We start from the raw sequence: 19,889 nt of genomic DNA, 5'->3' as shown, positions 1-19,889 counted from the left end.
CAGCCTTTTTTGAATCATGACATTTATGCTAATTGCCACTGGCATTCAATGCATATAGCGTAGACAAGAACTTCCATGTGCATTTTAATTTCTCAAATCTTGGCTCTCGCAAAATTCGCGAAGTTGAAATGCATGCAATCTTTCTTGTTTTCCAGTAGTTGAGACAATAAGAGTTCTTGTATTTTGGGGCCATGCTGAGATAGGTAAAGTTACAATGCACATGCTCAAAAGTAAGATAGAGAGATAGATAGATAGATAGATAGATAGATAGATAGGTAGATAGATAGTAGGTAGATAGATAGATAGATAGATAGGTATATAGATAGATAGATAGATAGATAGATAGATAGATAGACACAGTTGATAGGTAGGTTGGTAGGTAGATAGATAGATAGATAGATAGATAGATAGATAGATAGATAGATAGATACAACTGTAGATAGATAGATAGATAGGACTGTAGATAGATAGATAGATAGGAAGATAGATAGATAGAACGAGCAATGGGTAAAGAGAGACTCAGACAGAGATAGAGGGAGGAAGATAGAGGAAGAGAGAGATGTAGAGAAGAGGGAGAGGGGATAAAACAGAAATGGACTTCATCCCAGAGCTGACAAGGGCACGTGGGATGTTTAAAGTCTGGCCGTTGCCATGACGTCATCATCAATGGACATTGCACTTTACCATTTCCGTCGCCTGTGAGAAGTTGAGGCGTGGGCACAATCTGCCAACCACTCTCTATGCAAAAAATACACCTTTATACTCTTTCTTTATGTACAGTGTGGTCGTACTCACAGTATGTAACACTCGTCACCATAGCAACAGTCTGGTGATGTGCAGTATGTGTGTACACACATACTGCACATCACCAATATCAAATCACATTGCTGTCATTTGTTTGCATTACATCTTGTACAAATTATATCATGAATAGAAAGAAAAAATGTGTTTGTTACTTTTTGTGTATTTATTTTTTAGTTTTTGGTCAAGTCATTTTTTTTTTTGTTTCTTTTACATCATGCAATATTCAAATCTAATGTCCCCTCACCCATCACCTTGTGCCTCATCCCTGAATGCACACCCTCTTTTGCATCATGGCTGGACTGTCGCCATGGCCATCATCATCAAACAGGGTCGTAATGCGAGCTTGACCTCGCTGAAAGAGGTATACTAACTGCTTACTTGGATGCTACTTCATATTGGTGTGTGTGTTTTAACATCCTTTCACCCTCATGGAAACTTCATTGACAATTGCAAAGATTTGCTCCCTTCCCCCACAATAATGTTTGAGGTGGCAGATGTACTGTATACGCTGAATATTTTGCGAGGTTTTTATTTTCGCGAAGTTTGCAATTCGGGTGCTATTTGCGAATTCAAAAACACACAAAAATATGAACTCTGACTCTGACATGAACATGCATGCACGCAAACATGTCTCCGTTCAGTAATGTACTCCACTATCGTAAATTTAACCACTTGCAGAATTGTTAGGAAAGTCCCGATTCGCGAAAAGTCCCGACTCACTAAATATGTGGCGTATACAGTACTTGCACGCAGAGAGCATGAAGCACTTACATCTGAATTTATGCAGGATTATATGCAGGATAACTTTTACCATTCAGTGATGTGCACTTGGTGCGTAGAACACTGTTTTCGTAGTGCCTGTACGTCAGCCTGCATTCGTCAGGCTTGCCTCTGCTGTTTGCCACCGTCAGATTTGCAGTTGTCAATGAAGCGTACTGGCGTGTGAATCTCTCCTTCGCCCCGGTCTTTTTCTTAACTGGCTTTATGACATCCAATTACATACTTCAGTGCATGCTTCCCCCAGTCTGTGCATACTTAGCCACATGATGAACATGCTGCCTTCAGCTCTTTTCAACATCCTTTGAATTTGAATTATTCTTGCCTCGTTCTGCCTCATGTATCATGCTTGCATACATACATACTTAGCTGCAGTCTTTCCTATTTTGGTGTACTCCAGTGTGCAATGAAAAAAAAATGTCTGCATGAAGTACATTTATGGGAGTGCTAGTGAAGAAGAATGCATCCTATATGAGGAATGAAAGAAAGAAAGAAAAGAAATACATAGAGGAAGAAACTATCTAGTGAAACTATTTTTTGTTTGTTGGTGAGTTGTATTTTTGTGCAAGCAAGAGATGCATTCATAGAAGGCATAGATTGTAGGTGACATACTGTAAATGTGAGAGAATAGGATGATGTCATGAATAGTGTTAGTCTATCATGAATATGTGAATTCAGTGCTGAGAAATGAGAAAATGTGAAAACGGGTAAGGGATCATGGTTCAGGCCTGCAGGCAGGCAAAATTGATGGAATGATAGAATTATATGAATGGACAGATGGATTGAAAATAGATGGATAGATGATTGAAAGATTGAATGAGTGAATGAGTGAGTGAGTGCACTAATGATTGAGCATTTGACTGGTTGATGCACTAATTGGTTTATCTGCTGACTCTTTGATCGATATGCTTATTTGTGATTGATTGATTGAATGAATGAATGATTGATTGATTGATTGATGGATGGATGGATTGATGAGAGGAAATCATGAGCAAGATTGGAATGGCATGAAGAAATATTGTCGAATCACTGTTCAGTTACTGCCTTCCGAAACATGACACTTGAATCAACAGATGAGTCAGAATCAACAGTAATAGCAGCTACCATAGAAGAATGAGTGAAGTGTGCCTTAGAGAAGTTAGCTACTATTAGCTGTTGTGATTTTTTGTTTGACGGAATTCTGATTAATGAGTACATGATGATAGCATATAGTACAAATTAAACATTAATATACAAACTGCTTTGAAATGTATGGATACAATCTGAGAGAATGATGTACTGTCAGTGCAGTTTTTATACCCCCGCCAAACGAAGTTTGAAGGGGGTATATAGGAATCAGCGGACGGTCGGTCGGGCGGTCGGGCGGTCGGTCGGGCGGTCGGTCCGTTGCAAATCTTGCGTCGCGAACTACTTCCTCAGTTTTCAACCGATTCCCATAAAACTTGGCACAGATGTGTGCCTTGGGTTGTAGATGTGCAAGACGTATTTTTTGACAGTACCCAAAAGTACGTTGCCATGGTAACGGCATATTATGGGCAAAAATGGGTACAAATCTTGCGTCACGAACTACTTCCTCAGTTTTCAACCGATTCCCATAAAACTTGGCACAGATGTGTGCCTTGGGTTGTAGATGTGCAAGACGTATTTTTTGACAGTACCCAAAAGTACGTTGCCATGGTAACGGCATATTATGGGCAAAAATGGGTACAAATCTTCCGTCGCGAACTCCTCCCACAGTTTTTGATCAATTTTTATGAAATTAGGTACAGATGTTCATCTGAGTATGTTAATGTGCAAGACACATATTTCCGCAGTGGCAAAAAGTGCGTTGCCATGGTAACGGCATGTTATTGGTAAAATATAGGGCAAAATGCTTCATGGCAAAACTGCTTCATCAGTGTTCTTCCAATTCTCATGGAATTCATATTGAATGTTTGTCTTAGGATATAGGTCAGCATGACACATTTCTTGACAGTGACAAAAAGTATATTGCCATGGTAACAGCTCACATATTATGAGCCAAAATGATGGAAAATTTTGTGTTGCAAACTACTTCCTCAGTTTTTGCCCAATTTCCATGAAACTTGGTACAGATATGTGCCTTTGGTTGTAGATGTGCAAGACGCATTTTTCGACAGTACCCGAAAGTATGTTGCCATGGTAACGGCATATTAATGGCAGAAGATCAAGGAAAGATCTTGCGGATTTAACTACTTCCTCAGTTTTTTGACCAAAGCTTATCAAATGTTGTTTTGACCAAAGCTTATGAAATGTTGTTTGGCGGGGGTATAACGCGTCGCTGTAGCGACATTTCTAGTTTGTTTTAAATCTGGTTCAATGTAGAACATTGCATACAAAATTTGAAGTTCATGGTTATGAAATGTGTTCATGGAATGGAATTCAAAGAGTAAATGTTAGCTTGGAAGTCAGTGACCCTTTTTCTGAATGTTGATTTCCCTAGCAGAAGATACTTAATATGCAGTTGTCACTCTGTCTGGAAATTATGCAGAGATGGATACATGGCAAAGGAAATGTCGAAATTAGGCTCTGATCGTATGAACATCGTGATATTTGTGAGGGCATCTTAAAAGCCATCGTATGACCACAGGTGGAGTTTCTCAGGCTCCAGTTGCAACTTTGTGAGCAGTTGCAAGACCTTCATGTACCCATTGTGTTTCCCTTGTGTGTCTTTCAGGTAGGCTTCTTAATAAAGATTTACATCTTTTGTGTAGCCTTCGTACATGAAGTAGGTGCCATAGTGCGACCTTCTGTAGGCATCGTACTTGCTTCGGCCTTCTGCTTGGCTTTTGACCAAGTTCGGGTCAACTTTGCACGAAATTGAGAATTCCATATTCATATGGCCATCTTGTGTAAATTTTGAGACAGTGTGATTCCTTCCTATATTATTGTGGTCATACTAATCTACTTACAAATATCAATCTGTGATTTGATAAATGTTACTACCTGGATTGCTGTGAGCCCTAATTACTGTTACTAATTACAATTAATGCTGCTGTTTAACCTTCCTTTATTCCATTTGTTATTTTAGCTTTTACCATCTTAACCAGTTTTCCCCTGTATACTAAAAAGTCTTTCCCCCCTTCCCTTGGGTTTGCTGTGATTTGTTATGAACTACTTGACTTCTGTAATTGCATGCTGGTACAATTTATGGATTTGATGAAATAATGCTTCTACCATGATGAATGCTGGAAGCAGTTTGATTTGGGTATGACCATTTTACTTGATATCTTTGTTTTTTCTGCATTGTTGTTTGACAAGCATTCATTTGAATTAAGTAGACTTAATTGTGTACATGTGCTATAAATGAAAAAAAAATGCTGATCACATTACTGTAAAAGTGGATATTTTCACGTGAGTAAATTTTTGTGCTCAGCTTGGTAAGATGAATTTCACATGTTTCTAATTTTGTGAAAGCGGGATATTGATTACTGGAACATATGGCATGCAAAAACATTCACGTGCTTTTATTTTTGTGCCAGCTTCTGATTGCGGTGAATTGCGCGAAAATTTTCACACCGTGAAAATTTCTACGTTTACAGTAATGTAAACACTATTTAGTGACAATCAGAATTGAGGGGCATATACAGCATGATTTTATTATATCAAAATGATTTTTGCACGTTTTGGAAAAAAAAAAAAACAATCTTATTTACTCTTAAGTTTTTGCAGCAGAAGTTTCATTAACAGTGCAAAGATTGATTGAGGTTTTTCTTCTTCTTCTTTTCATTTTCTTTTATAACTGCATGTGTGGCTATGTATTTTGAGCAAGGGTGTATGATAGGAAGTATGAATAGTTTGGCATGGATCAAATATGGATTAAATGGTTGCAAGGCCCTGGCAAAGACAGATATCTTGAGACATATCTAGTGACATGATGAGATTCAAAATAAGAACATCGAGACAAAGTTGTGGAAATAGCGACATCAATAGAGACAGAAATACAGACAGACAGACAGATGCAGTGGTGAATGATCAGAAGGTATACTTGGGGGGGGGGGTGAGCAGTGATGAGTGACATCTTGTTCACATATAAAATCCGTTACTTGCAACTGCTGTCGTGCCAACGTCTGCCTGATGTAGTAGATGTATAATGCAATTAGCAGAAAGAAAATCAAATGAAGGGTAAAACGCCGTGAAAAAGATCTGACAGATGTCTTTCGATAATGGTTTTAGCTTCATGCCTCATCTCATCTTTTTTTTTTCTTTTTTTTCATGTCTTTTTGATTTTTTTTTTCTTGTCTCGTCATGTCTCTCCCGCAGCATGGAGCATTCTCAGGGAAGAGAAAGATGTCTGGTTCAGACGTGGCCCTCTGTAAGAGTGAGTTTCAGATTCCCAACATGATTCCTGTCGATCTTCATCAGATATTTGTTCCATCATCTGTCTTTTTATATGTTATGTTTAATCAACTTGTGAAGTATTCTTTTTTTGTAAGAAAAATCAAATGGAAATGGATGGGAGAGGAGACACCGTGGTGCCTAGATCTAGCTCGTAATGAAAGGGATATAATCCCCCCCCCCCCCCCTCATCCAGGAGGGTTTTACAGAACACTGGCTAAACCATAAATCCATTAAAATCCATTAAAACTGGTGATGACTTTGCAATATTTAAAGATGCTTTCAAGTCACTTTTTTTTTTCTTAAAAAAAAATGAAAGTAAACATGGAGTGTATAGACCTGAAAGAGAGATATAGCGTAATGGCAAGGGAGGATATAACAGAATAGTATTATAACACTATAAAAAAAAATAAAACAATACAAAACAAACTTGTATGGTGATTAGCACAAACTATACTGTTAGCAAGAGCAAAGATTTAGAAAAAAAAATCAATTACCTGGTACGTATGAAATACTGCAAAAAAAGAAACATTAACAGCATAAAACTTTCACAATTTTGAGTCGACAGTCTTTTTGGTGGCATGAAATTTTTGTGAATCACCACTGGCAAGCATTCAATTCATTGTGTAGACCAACTCTTTTGCGTGCATTTTACTTTCGCAAATCTTGGCTCCTTACAAAATTTGCAAAAGTTTTATTCACATGGAAATTTCCGATTTTACAGTGGTCCACACATTAAACTATGGGATGCCAGATATGGTGTGGAGCAGAACACATATTATCTATACCCTTGATATTCATGAATAGGACTCCTTCAGGATATGTGTTTCCAATATATCACACGAGAACATTTTAGAGGTTTACCTGTCCAAAGAACAAAGCTTAAAACATGAATAGCAGAAGTAGAAGCGTAAGGAAAGATGTCGAGGTACATCAGAGAGGGGTTATGAACACGGCTGAGAATCAAAAGAGAACAGGACCAGATCACTAATATCATCTCTTTCCACAAGAGAATAAAAAACAAACAAATAAATAAACAAACAGACAAACAGACAGACAAACAAAAAAAAAAAACAAACAAACAAACAGAAAGAAGCTCTCTGGTATGACCAGGCAGTAGTGAAGCTGCAGAAACATTATAGTGTGTGTCGAGTCATAGGACAATGTTGAATCACTATCTGGAACACGCACATTGTGAAGTGGATGTCTTCATGATCGCATTCTTGCTTCTTTACCGCCCTGCCCGGACAGGCGTGGCCTCCAACAACAGCCAGTCCTCACCCCTGACCCACCTGAGTCAGGCTCCACCTGAAGTGGTGCGCCTCCTGGAGGACGACGCATTGTGGTCATTTCAGATCCTGGAGGTGGAGAGGATTACCCAGCACAGGTACGGTATACATTTCTCCCTTTTTCATATAAATGTAAAAAATCAAACAGCAGCATTGCTGTTTCATGTTCGTAGCAATGCATCGCCAACACTGTGCACTGGAGCTCTGTTTGATCACACATAAAAAACACGGAGCACTATTTCTATCTCCAAACTACCATAGTTTTGTGGATTTTTCAGCAGTTGTTAGTGAGGAAAAGAAATATGAAGCTATAAGCTCTGAAAATGCATTTCTATTGTGAAGTGACAATGCTGTAGTCATGATAAAAGGGGAAAAAATAGATGCAGTTACCGAGTATATGCTCTCCCCATGTCTGATGCGCAACAACTGCATTCCTGGAAGTTGGCAAGTCGACACTGAAAATGTGATCCCACTTGACCTCTGTGTGTTGTGTGTGGTTGCATAATCTCACCTCATTTGCATGTAGCGTATGGCCAGCGTATGGACAAGACCACTAGCAATGAAATGTTTTCATATATGTGCAAAAGCTCTTATTCTAACTCCTCACAATTTATTCAGATGTATGTTCTGAGGTAGTGGTGATAATATAAATTGCCAAAAGCATCAATATACCCGATCGCAAAGTTGTCATTGAATATGCATGTCTTTTTGGGGGGTGTGCAAAATCTAACAGCCACATGCGTGGGCTCTTAATTTTTTTTCCAGGCCACTCTTATTTACTGGTCTGAAAGTGTTCTCTCGATATGGCGTCTGCAACTTCTTGGGCATCTCGGAGAATGTCTTGCGGAACTGGCTGCAAGTTATCGAGAGCAACTACCACTCCAGCAACCCCTATCACAACTCCACACATGCTGCCGATGTGTTGCAAGCCACTGCCTACTTCCTGGGGAAGGACAAGTTGAAGGTAAGACATGCCACAAGCCAGATCCACATCAACTTTCAAATGGTAACACGTTCTCTCTTGTTATATTACCCCACATGAACTGACAACTCCAGTGACCCTTTGAAATCCATTTTTCGTCCTTTGCTTTCATAATTTTTTAGTTTGCTGTATGTAATTTACTGTGTGTTGGAAACCTTATCATGCATTTTCATGTACTTCATTCACATGCCCAGCCAGATTTTAACTAAACTTGGCCAGAATCATTCCCAGCCAAGTTATTCAAGCTCTACATTGTCTCCCTCATTGTCTCGTACATAAAGAAGTACAGTGCACTGCCGTTATAATGAACATGGTTCTAACAAAATGCCGGTTACAACGTAGTAAAAATTTCGGACGCAGTGTTGTCCACATTATGTATTTTTATTGTTTATTTGTTCGGTTATAGCAAAATTTCGATACAAAGTGTCATTCAAAGGGGAACAAGTGGTCCTCCTCAGTTACAGGCATATGGAGGAATAAAACACTTATTTCGAGAAGTTTCAATGAAGTCTTTATCTCCATTTTTTTTTTTTTTGGTGGGTTTCTCCTCTCCAGTCGTGCTTCGAGACAGCAGACCAGGTGGCCGCACTCATCGCTGCAGCCGTTCACGACGTGGATCACCCAGGGAAGACAAACTCCTTCCTCTGTAATGCCGGCAGTGAACTGGCTATCCTCTACAATGACACGTGAGTTTTACACTGTCTGCTCTTTGTTTTCTGTAGATTGTTAGCATTCAGTTTCTTTCTTCTTTTTATTGGGGGGGGGGGGGGAGGTGGACTTTGAGGGTTGCAGGGGATTGGGTTTAATGGGATGGGGCAACAGGAAAAGAGATGTAAAGCTTGTAGTTGATGGTTGACTTGAAGGGAGGAATAACAACTTTATACAATTTTTATTGTGGTGAGGTCCTTATGACAGTGACAAAGTCTGTTATTCATGTGCATAATTTGTTTAAATTCTACATTTTTAAGACATTTTCTTTACATACAGAAGTAGAATGGATCATGAAAAAGAGAGAAATTGCATAATTCATGAGCTCATTTTACTGTTATTGGTGGTGATTCTCCGTCAAATTGATGTCAGTACTTGCCACTCTTCATGTGCCATTTTCCATTTTCCAGAGCTGTGCTAGAAAGTCACCATTCAGCTCTGGCTTTCCAACTTACGACCAAGGAGGAACGGTGCAACATCTTCAAAGAATTAGACAGGTAAGTGGTTTGATAGTATCTTTTACCTCATGCAGGCTTCAATTCCACTCCAATTGATTGAATTGGAAAAAAAAATGGTCTTAAAAAAAGGCCTTCTTGGATGACTATCTTTTTTTTTCAATCTGATGAAAGCTGATTCTTGTTGATTGTAGTCACATCCCATCTTTCTTTATATATTTTATGAACATTTTGCATAGAGGTCTATCCGATAAAGCTCACTTACCGCTCTAACAATTTACTCGCATTTCATGTCCATGAATTGAAATTAGGAGTCCTAAACTGGGTTATAATCTTGAAGAAAATATCCAAGCATGTCATTTTAAGATACTGTGGATGACATGGACTTAAGAAAAAAAAACCCAAAACCTTCTTTGGATGTCGTTGTGTCTGTGCCATGATACAGACACATCACTCACATGCAGTCCACCCCAAGGGATCATGTGACCCAAGTGTGAAAGTTCATTTTGGAAGATGATGGACAGAATTCTACATGTGATGGAGGTCCTGTAGTTGTCTAATGTAGATGTGAAAGAAGTTATTAAGAGTTATAAAGTACTGCAATTATGCCCGAGAATGAAGCTGGTGGGTGTGATGTGTGTGTATTCATCAGTCCATACCCCACAGAGAATACTCTTATCTGAGTGTGTGAGGCTGTAGCAGCATCTCTTTACACCTCTCCTGTCTCTCTCTACCTGTGTGTCCCTTTCTCACCCTTTCTCTTATACATCTGTCTGCTTGTCTGGTTTGATGGTGTGATGTCGTATTTTCTGTCTTTCTTTCTGTTTGTCTGTCTCACTTTTTCTTTTATCTATCTGTCTGTCTATCTGTGTATCTATAATCTTTATATCTATCTATCTATCTACCTATCTATTTATCTACTTATCTATCTATCTGTTCATTTATCTATGTATCTGTCTATCAATCTATGTATTTATCTATCAATTTATTTATCAACCTATCAATTTATTTATCAACCTATCAAATCTTTCTATCTATCTACATGCCTTTCTGGTTTGCTGGCTGGCTCTCTTTCTTTTTTCTTTTTTCTCTCGTTTCTTTCTTTCTGTCTATATATCTATATATTTATCAATCAATCTATGTATCTTTCAATCTATCTTTCTTTCTATTTATCAATCTTTCAATCTATCAATCAATCTATCTACCTATCTATCAATCCATCTATATATCCATCTATCTATCAATTCATTTATCTATTTTCCATCTGTCTACATGCATGTTTGATTTGCTGACCACCTCTTGTCTTTCTCTTCTTACTTTCTCTCTGTCATACTCTTTCTCTGTAACAAATATCTGTTAATCTGTCTGCCTGTGTGGTTCGCTGGCTGACTCTGTCTGTCTCTCCGTCTGTCTGTCTCTCTGCAGGGATGACTTCCGAGCCCTGCGTCACTCCATCATCGACATGATCCTCGCCACGGAGATGACGAAGCACTTTGAGCACCTCTCCAAATTCGTCAACTGCATCAACAAACCTGGCGCTCGTGAAGGAGATGACTCCTCCTCCTTGGTATGTGTTTGAGGCAACAGAGAGAGATAGATGATAGATAGGCATCGGGATATGGAGGAGGGGAGGGAGAAATATATTACCCTTGTGTCATTGAGCATGCTTCATTCTCTGTCCTTACCATAGAAACTAATATCATGAGCTAGACAAAAAGGTCGCATTTCGTATTGTTTGCAGTTGGTTTCGAATCTGTTCCAGATTTGTGTTCAACTAAATCTTTGCTTTCAGCAGGCCTTGCAACAATGCTTCACGTATGCATGTGAGTGCATGGTATACACATACCCACTAGATGTTTTTACTTGTTTTGAGGAAGTCAGGCTAATATATTGAAATATGAATTTTTGAGTATTCATAGTGTAATCTCACAAATGTCTGCAAACTTTAATAACAAATCTCACATCTGCTGCACAATACTCAGCATCACTCGTGAGTCCACAAGCAGTTGTTTGATATGCGTGAGTAAACTGTCTGGTGTAACCCAGTAAAGCATCAATAGGTTTGAAGATTTTTGTTGTCCATCATGTGCTGTCAGTATTCCTATCACTTGGATATTTCAAATCTTAAATGCAGTCAGCATTGGTAGAAACAGGCAACAAGTTCAGATAACATACAGCCCCTAGAGTTGAGTTGATAGGGTATACTTCCCATCCCACCCTCTCACAGCAGAGCGGCGGGCGGAGCACCCCCGACACGGTGGCCCTCTCGACGCCGGAGAACCGCGCCCTGATCCGGCGGATGCTGATAAAGTGTGCAGACGTGGCCAACCCCACCCGACCCCTGGAGCTGTGCCGCGAGTGGGCCCGCCGCATCTCCCAGGAGTACTTCAATCAGGTCAGTCGGTTCGGCAATGAGGGTTGCTGATGTTTCTCTTAAAGGGGAAATCCAGTCCAAATATAAGTTACTCTGATAAGAAAGAGTAAAATATTACGAGTTCAATGGTATAGATTTGATCGAAATCGGATGAAAAATAAGGAAGTTATGACATTTTGAAGTTTCGCTATTTTGGGGGAAACAGTTCTTGAACAGTCAATATGAATATGCAAATGGCAAAGTGAGCATGTCATTCCCTCACAACTCACCATATGGTTTGTACATAAAATTTTGAAATTTCCAGTTTTTCATTCAAACGCAATAATACCCGAGGTTCAAATCCTCATATATCTAACTGATCACTATTCTGAAGCTATTCAACCAGGAATAACATCATGCTTCAGACTTCAATGACAGAAACATTGAATTTTCGTCACTTTTTTGTACACGATCAGTGGAAAATTGTGAGGGTATGAGATGGTTAGCTCACTCATTTGCATATTCATACCCACTGTACAAGAACTGTTTTGGAGAAATTATCAAAACTTCAAAACTTCATAACAAATTTTTACCATTGAACTCATAGAATTTTACTCTTTTTTTATCAGACTATCTTATATTTGGACTGGATTTCCTCTTTAAGACTTGTACCAACATTATTGGCCCGTCTTTAGTTATTAGCTCTCAGAATGTAACCATTGTCCCACCATTTATTCAATGTGGTATTAATTTTAGCCAGCCCACAGACCAGTCTTGGCGGATTAAACTACTTGGTTATAAAGATATACATCCATGACCCCATGAAGGACTGACTGACTGACTGAACAAATGACCAGCTGACCTTCCATCCAGCCGACTGACCAACAAACTGATGATCCGTCTGCCTAGCTTTTGACTGGATGACATATTGAATGGATTGATTAACTCACTGATGGACTGACTGACTGACAGTCTTTGGAGGAATAAATGGATGAATGAATACATGAATTAATTGATTAATCAATTAATGGAATATGTAACTCTATGCTGCATGGAGGCCATGTGAAAAGATGCCGATTTCAGTTCAGCAATTGGGCTGCTACTCTCTGAGAAATAGATTGAAGAAGTCTGTGTTGTGTCTCGTGCATATGATGAAACGATCAAAACAACTACTTTTCCTCCCCCGTTTTGTTGTTAGACTGACGAGGAGAAGAGACGAGGTCTTCCCGTGGTCATGCCGGTGTTTGACAGGACGAGCTGCAGCATCCCCAAATCACAGATCTCCTTCATCGACTACTTCATCATGGACATGTTTGAAGCGTGGGACTGTGAGTACAGGACCCATCCTCCCTGACATACCAACCCCACTTATGCTGTTTTACATACATTGACCTCAAATCAATGTTGATTTCCTTTTGGTGACAGTGGTAGTGTTTTTTGCAACTGCGATAATTTACTTCATTTTTTTGTAAGTGGATTTGCACCAAAGGTGCCACAAGTGTTTCTGAAAAGATGTCTGGAACTCCAAACTCAGCTTACAAGGAGTTACAAACGGCTTCAGAATTTGTTTTAAATGGAAAAGTTGCGACCTCGATTTAACACATAAAAAAGTCTTTTTACGAGTAGTTTTGTATGCAGTCATTTGAAAAACATACATATTATGATAGATGGGAATGAAGGCATGATTCAAATGTCTTTGTGTTTGATAGGCAAAGAATAAGGTGTACAAGGTTCACCAGAAAGCCATTTTAGTTGCTTCATGGGTGCTTCAATAATTTAGATTTGGAAAAGTATTTTATGTAAACATGAAAACAGATTACATCATGCCTTATCATTTAGATATTGCCTTTTTAGAGTTGCAATATAATACTTGACATCCCCGCGGGAGTCATCTTTTCTTCAAGAGATTATATGGAGTGCTTCGGGAAACTGTCGTCTCAAAGGGAAAATATAACTCCTGGGGGACTTTCAAGTCTCATATATATTACAACGATACAAAGTAGATGAGTAAACCATCACTGAGAACTAATAGTTGAAATTATGTATTCCGAGGTGACAGAAATAGCGCAATTTCCGTCACAAAGGAAGCCATAATTCTACTAGAAGCTGAAAATAGTGCATGAAATATTGGTTTTATATCCTCAAACACATCCTTTAAAATGAGGCCATGAGACTGATACAGATAACACTTTATACACGCTATCAATGACTATACCTCGAATATGACGTCATGGTCGTCTTGTCTTCAACATAGCAATGTTATGCTTGGTCACATGACACTATGTAAAATTAATTAGCAAACAGGATATAATGAATGCCAATATAGGATTGACAAACTTAGCTGCATACTAGTATTTGATTCCTTCATTCATTCTCTGACCTGTACTGTGATGGTGAAGGTATCTATTTGTTTCCGTCCCCCACCACAACCCCCCCCCCCTTCCAGCTTTCACTGACAGTCCTGAGCTAATGGAGCATCTCCACATCAACTACACATTCTGGAGAGAAGAGGAGGAGAAGGAACAAGAGAAGAAAATGAAGGAGAAAGAGGAGGAGAAGATGGACGAGGAGAAGGAGTAACGAATAGAGGGCTCCAGTTACCCCATCGCCGTCAAGGCCTTCCAGCAAAAATTCTGGAATGAAGCGATGGCACGTTGCTGGATGGAGTGGTGGTGGGAAAATGCACAAGAAGCAATGTGAGATGTATTGCTGTGGATGGAGATATTCAGTCATCGTGCATGCAGAAAGTAGAGACCACTGTGTAATTAAGCTGCCAATGTGTTTAGATGCATTCATTACTGATGATGTGTGCATTTTGTGCAAAAGAGCCGGTATTCACATGTTTGTATTTGTCCAGCGGTAAAGTGACATCATCCAGGATATTATGTTTTCCAAAATAAGCAGAGTTTTGCCGAAATCTTTCAAGTCCTGAATGAGATGTAACTTGCCAATACATTTATGATTCAACAGTGTTACCATGACAATGACCCTCCAGGATGCAAGAGAGGAATTCAGGGAGACGTGGTTACTAGTATAGGTGCTCAAAATTGACTCATGCAACTATATCCCAATATTCACCCGAGTGCAGCAGTGTGTTAAAATTACATTCAGTCATGATTGATTTGAATTTAACCTTGCATGTGCCAAAGGTCTTTGCATGATGTATTATCACTGTTGCACCAATATTAGGCAGGAAGCCAGGCACTCTCTGTGTTCCGATACTGAATGCAGCAGGTAGAGACTTCTAAGAAGAAGTCTGGCCTTTGCGGGTTTGTCAAGGTACAAATCACCCTGCAGTATATTCATATTCATTGACATTCTGGTTCATATTGTTTTGTGCTCTTATTGTTGGACATTTCTGTGCTTGATTTGGCCACTTTATGTCTCTTACGAGTGGAGAAAATGTACGTATGTTCAGCAGGGTCGTATGCATTTTGAAACACACAAAGCTTAGAAAACATGCCCAATTGTTGGACGTATTGATCGAACCAATATACCCGAGTCTTGTGTAAAATGATTGTGCAATTGAGATGCAGTTTTGTGTGTTTCTCTTTTTTTTTCTTTGTGCTAAAAGAATGAGGAAATAGATAATTTGCTCCAATATACAAATATACTTTGCCTTGAGAGTTTTCTGTTTAAAACTATGGGCAGAGGTGACTCAAAAAGAACTATTCACTGAGGACCACAGCCACGAAGTGAATACGGTAGTTCTTTTGGAGGCACCAGGGCCTGTAGTTTTAACCAGAAACGCGAAATTAAGCAAAGTATATTTGTTGTATATTTTGGATCAAAAATTTAAACAAAAGAAGGGGGAAATGGGAAAAATTAAGAGGCGAGAAGTTGTGTGGTGGATGCAATGTTGTGAAGGGACCCTTACGCTTAGAAGCAGCACTTGATGTCAAAACTGCTTTGTGATGTTACAATATGTTTTGTTTGAAAATGTTACATTTCACAGAGTGACGGTACAAGCAGTGCGCAATGTCAAAATTTCTCTGTGGCGTCACAATTGTTCTGTTAGAAAGTGTTGCATTTCACAGAGTGACGGTTTGACGAAGTGCATGATATCAAAATTTCTCTGTGATGTCACAATTGTTTTGTTTAAAATATTGTTACCTTTCACAGAGTGACGGTACAGAGCTGCGCACAATTTCAGGAATGCTTTGTGATATTGCAAAATGTCGTTGTAGAAGTTACGTCATTTTGCAAATAGTACTTCTCGGAGGGTCAAACATGCCAACACTGTCTCTGACATAGCTGAAAATACCAATAATCTCGTGAAGCCCTTTCGACAAATCACTAGAGGATGAATTTTTGATCCAAAATATAATGTATAATATTCAAGTGTATAAGTGGAAGTAGAGAGACAGACAGAGAAGGAAAAGGAATATATATTTATATATTTTAGTGTTTGTTTATTTGAACCTGGAGCACTAAATTGGATGCAGTACTCTGTTTCATTAGCTGCTGTTTCAGAAATCAAATTAAATTACTAAAGATATACATATAAATTAAGATCCATAGTAATTTTTATGGTAATGACAATGATTGTAATGTTATTGTTAATGATGATAATAGTAGTGATACTTATAACAATAGTAATGATAATGATAAAAATTGAAATACTACTCCGACTAGTACTAGTTCTATTTATAAGTATATTTATAATAAAGATAATAGTAAAGCCATAAATCATAACATATACATGTGTTTATTATATAATATATAATGTTATAATGATGATATCAATGACAATAATGTTATGACAAAATGAGAATATTGGTAATAGTATAATGGTTTAGAAGACTTGGTGAAGTGTGTTACTAGGAAGAGTAACAGTGCTGTAGCAGGTCTCTGAGCTATGTCAGCCCTTGATTCCTCAACTTTGTGCTAAGCCTAGTTCTCACATTTCTCTATTAAAGGCCACTGCACACTATACGAGTTTCGGTCGCACGACTGACTGACTTCCAATCTGAAACGAATAAGAATAGCCTCACAAAAAACACGCTTGTTTATTTCAGATCCAAAGTCGGGCCAGTCGTGCCATCAAAAGTTGTATAGTGTGCAGTGGCCGTAAAGACTTTGTATTTCAAAGGAGGGAAGAGATGCATGTTTGAATATTTTTGGGGAAACAGTAGATTTTGAAGGATCACTCTTTTCTCTCTCTCTCTCTCTCTCTCTCTCTCTCTCTCTCTTTCTAGTCTGAATGGAGTGTAGATTTTGCTCAGTTTGGCAGTTTTTTTACTTTTTACAAGATATTTGTACTTTTACTGAGATGAGCAACAAAACTGGCTTGTGAATGCACAGGGTAGATTAATGTACATACAAAATAGATTTTATCTGACTGCCCTTAATGCAAAATCTAGTCGTCAGAATTGATCAGATGCTGGTCCCATATCATCATTTTATCTTTTCCTTTCCCCATCCTCCTTCCTGAGGAAAACTGATTTAACTTCCTTGTTCGTGCTTCTCAACTCAAACTTTGACTTTCACTTTTATCTTATTACTGTATACGCCAAATATTTTGTTGTTTTTGTTTTTTTTTTTTGAATTTCGTGAGTCAGGTGCTGTTCGCAAATTTAAACACGCACAAAAATATTGACTCTGCTCCCGACATGAATGTGCCGTGCATTCATCTCCAATCTGTACTGTAGATTATCTACTCCCTGATTGCAAATTCAACCACTCGCGAACTTGTCAGGAAGTCCTGATTTGCGAAAATTTAGACTCATTAAATATATGGCGTATACAGACTTATCTCCAGAAAATGTCATTGAGATTGAAGCAATTGCTCAAGATGGCAGTTTTATGTATTTGTCAACGTAAAGTTATTTATATTATTTTTTAATGATTAAAAGTGACATATTGACATCTATTTCCAAATCGTATTGATGTGTGCTATTAAAGAACATGTATTGTGTTGATTTACACTCTGTATGTTTTATAATCTTTAATCATGTATCAAAATGTGTATATGTTTATGTTTGAAAATTATGAGGAAATCAGTTTAATTCAAATTGAGCTTTTCCACGTCGCATACTAAATATATTCATCAAGTATTTTCTGGACATTCATGTGCCATATAATTTTCTGCCAAAAAAAGTATCAACTCTGTGAAGTATGGTAGAAGAATGCATCTCATGGTCGACTCTTATCAAGTGTACAGAAATTGTGAATAGAAAGAGATTCTTTTTTTAATCAAAGCTATTTAGATAAATAGATGTAAACAGCTGATTTATGGTAGAGAATATGTGTATTGGTCATGGTAATGGATCAGGCTTAAGATGCAATTTTTTATTAAGCGTTGACATATTTTGAAATTTTTTACATAGAGATAAGAACGATGCAAGAATTCCAGTGACTGTAAAATCACCTTGATCTGAGAGGAAGTAGCTATTTCTGCCAGTACTCGTGCCAAGAAATGAGTGATCAAATTTTTAGTTCCTCAAGATTCTGACTTTGGCATGTGTTTATACCAGGCTAGGTTTTTTACCTCTCTTTCTTCGTGTTGCTGCCAACATGTAACTTTACATTTTATGGCTTCGAAACTTTGATCTCTAGGACAGCGTAATGCAAGGATCAAACTTTGTTCAGATTGTTTAAAAGTAGTGTCTTTGGACAAAACTTTGAAGTCACTTTCTCTTTAAGGAAAAAGGGAAAACATTTTTAATAGGAAGTCGCTAGTTTTATACTATCTAAAATGACAGCACTATGAACAAAGGAAATTTTTATTTCTGATCATTATGGGTGGCAAATTACAATATATGTTTTTTTATGTTTCTCAGTGTGTCAAAGACACACATTATTAAGGTGCAAGAATATGAACTCACCCTGCGTTTTTTGTATTCTTTGATAATCACTCCAAAAAAAAAAAATGTTTGTACAATTCAACAAATTATGATTGAGAATTTTGTGAATGTTTATGGTAACACTTCAAAATATATTGAGTTTGATCCATTCCTCTTTCGTGTAACTACTGACAAGACATCTGTGGACACATGGATCGATGTTTGCATTATATTGATTTTGTGATTTTTTTTTACATTTTTTTGGATAATGTCTTTTTTTCAAGTACTCAGTGCTATCTGTTTAAAGGCATCTTATTGTGAAAAGCTGTATTCTGTCTGTCAGTGAAACCTAGATTCCAAATTTTCTATGTTATCCTGTGTGATCAAGGTATTATAATCTTAACTGATCAAATTGACGGTACCAAAGACATTTTTTTTTTTTTTTAGTCAACTTCCTGTAGTATCATAGGGTATCCTTCTGTTAGAACACAGTAATGTAATGCATAATGTGTTTCAGGCAAGTTTCAAGTGATAAAATGTATTCATTTGAGGTAGATTCTTATTTGCCAGTTTATGTGACTGTTGACACTTTTAATATCTGATCTTGCATTGTCGCTACAAGACAAAAATTTGATATTAAGGTGTCTGATTTTATGTTTCTTGCCAAGATTATAGACTGTTTACTGGCAAAAAAACCCCAAAACACACGAACAAAACAACACATATGTGTGCTACGTTATTTGATCTGTGTACAAGTAGAGGATCTCATGCGAGGCAAATGTATTTGCTGTTCAAGGGACACAACAAATATTTGACTTGTAAATAGAAATAGGACAGGAGAGAAGGTATAGTATCATCTATCATTCAAGATGCATGTTGTATGTAGTCCCATTCATAGAGATTAGTGATGCAATTGTGTCGCGTATTCCATAAGAGAGAATGCAAAGACATACATGTTCTTTGAATGCAAAGGTGATGCTAGAAGAAATGTCTGTCCTCATACTTTGTGTGTTTTTTTTTTGTTTTTTTGTTTTTTTTGGGGGGGGTATGATTTTAAAAATGTATGATTCCGATAGAACTTTAGATTGTGCCATTGTGTTACGGATATCATATGTCTGATATATGTAGAGAACTGCACCATTGTGTGCGTGTGTGTAAATAGTGTACAGAGAAACCAAATTCCTATTTAGGTACATACATATATTTATAGACAAAACCAAGAAATTATTGTACGGCACCTTGCAGCTTAGCTCTGAATGTACATAGTGATATTCTATTTCCAGACACGCACACCCAACTGGCAATCCTCTCTGATTGCAATCTGTTATTGTTAATGCTTCTGCTTGTGCATGGTTTCAGAGGCATTATTGGTCAAGATGT

The 19,889-nt window shown here is 37.9% G+C and overlaps 1 protein-coding gene across 1 annotated transcript in view; it reads left to right on the top strand.

Moving 5' to 3' along the window:
• LOC139721053 (high affinity cAMP-specific and IBMX-insensitive 3',5'-cyclic phosphodiesterase 8B-like) overlaps positions 1-14,305 on the top strand; it is an 89,147-nt gene extending 74,842 nt beyond the window's left edge. Inside the window, exons 11-19 of the mRNA XM_071632383.1 lie at positions 5,884-5,920; positions 7,189-7,324; positions 7,992-8,190; positions 8,764-8,894; positions 9,327-9,413; positions 10,797-10,944; positions 11,599-11,766; positions 12,923-13,052; positions 14,171-14,305. Coding sequence (XP_071488484.1) covers positions 5,884-5,920; positions 7,189-7,324; positions 7,992-8,190; positions 8,764-8,894; positions 9,327-9,413; positions 10,797-10,944; positions 11,599-11,766; positions 12,923-13,052; positions 14,171-14,304 — 1,170 coding nt within the window. The 3' untranslated portion in view covers position 14,305. The remainder of the gene's footprint in view (positions 1-5,883; positions 5,921-7,188; positions 7,325-7,991; positions 8,191-8,763; positions 8,895-9,326; positions 9,414-10,796; positions 10,945-11,598; positions 11,767-12,922; positions 13,053-14,170) is intronic.
• Positions 14,306-19,889: the final 5,584 nt, after the last annotated feature.

This window comes from Diadema antillarum, unplaced genomic scaffold, assembly GCF_040938485.1.
Source record: "Diadema antillarum isolate AM-2024a unplaced genomic scaffold, OU_Dant_1.0 scf00000137, whole genome shotgun sequence".
In the NCBI taxonomy this organism is placed as follows: Eukaryota; Metazoa; Echinodermata; class Echinoidea; order Diadematoida; family Diadematidae; genus Diadema; species Diadema antillarum.
Note: the sequence above shows the minus strand (reverse complement) of the source record. Positions and strands in the feature narration are given on the sequence as shown.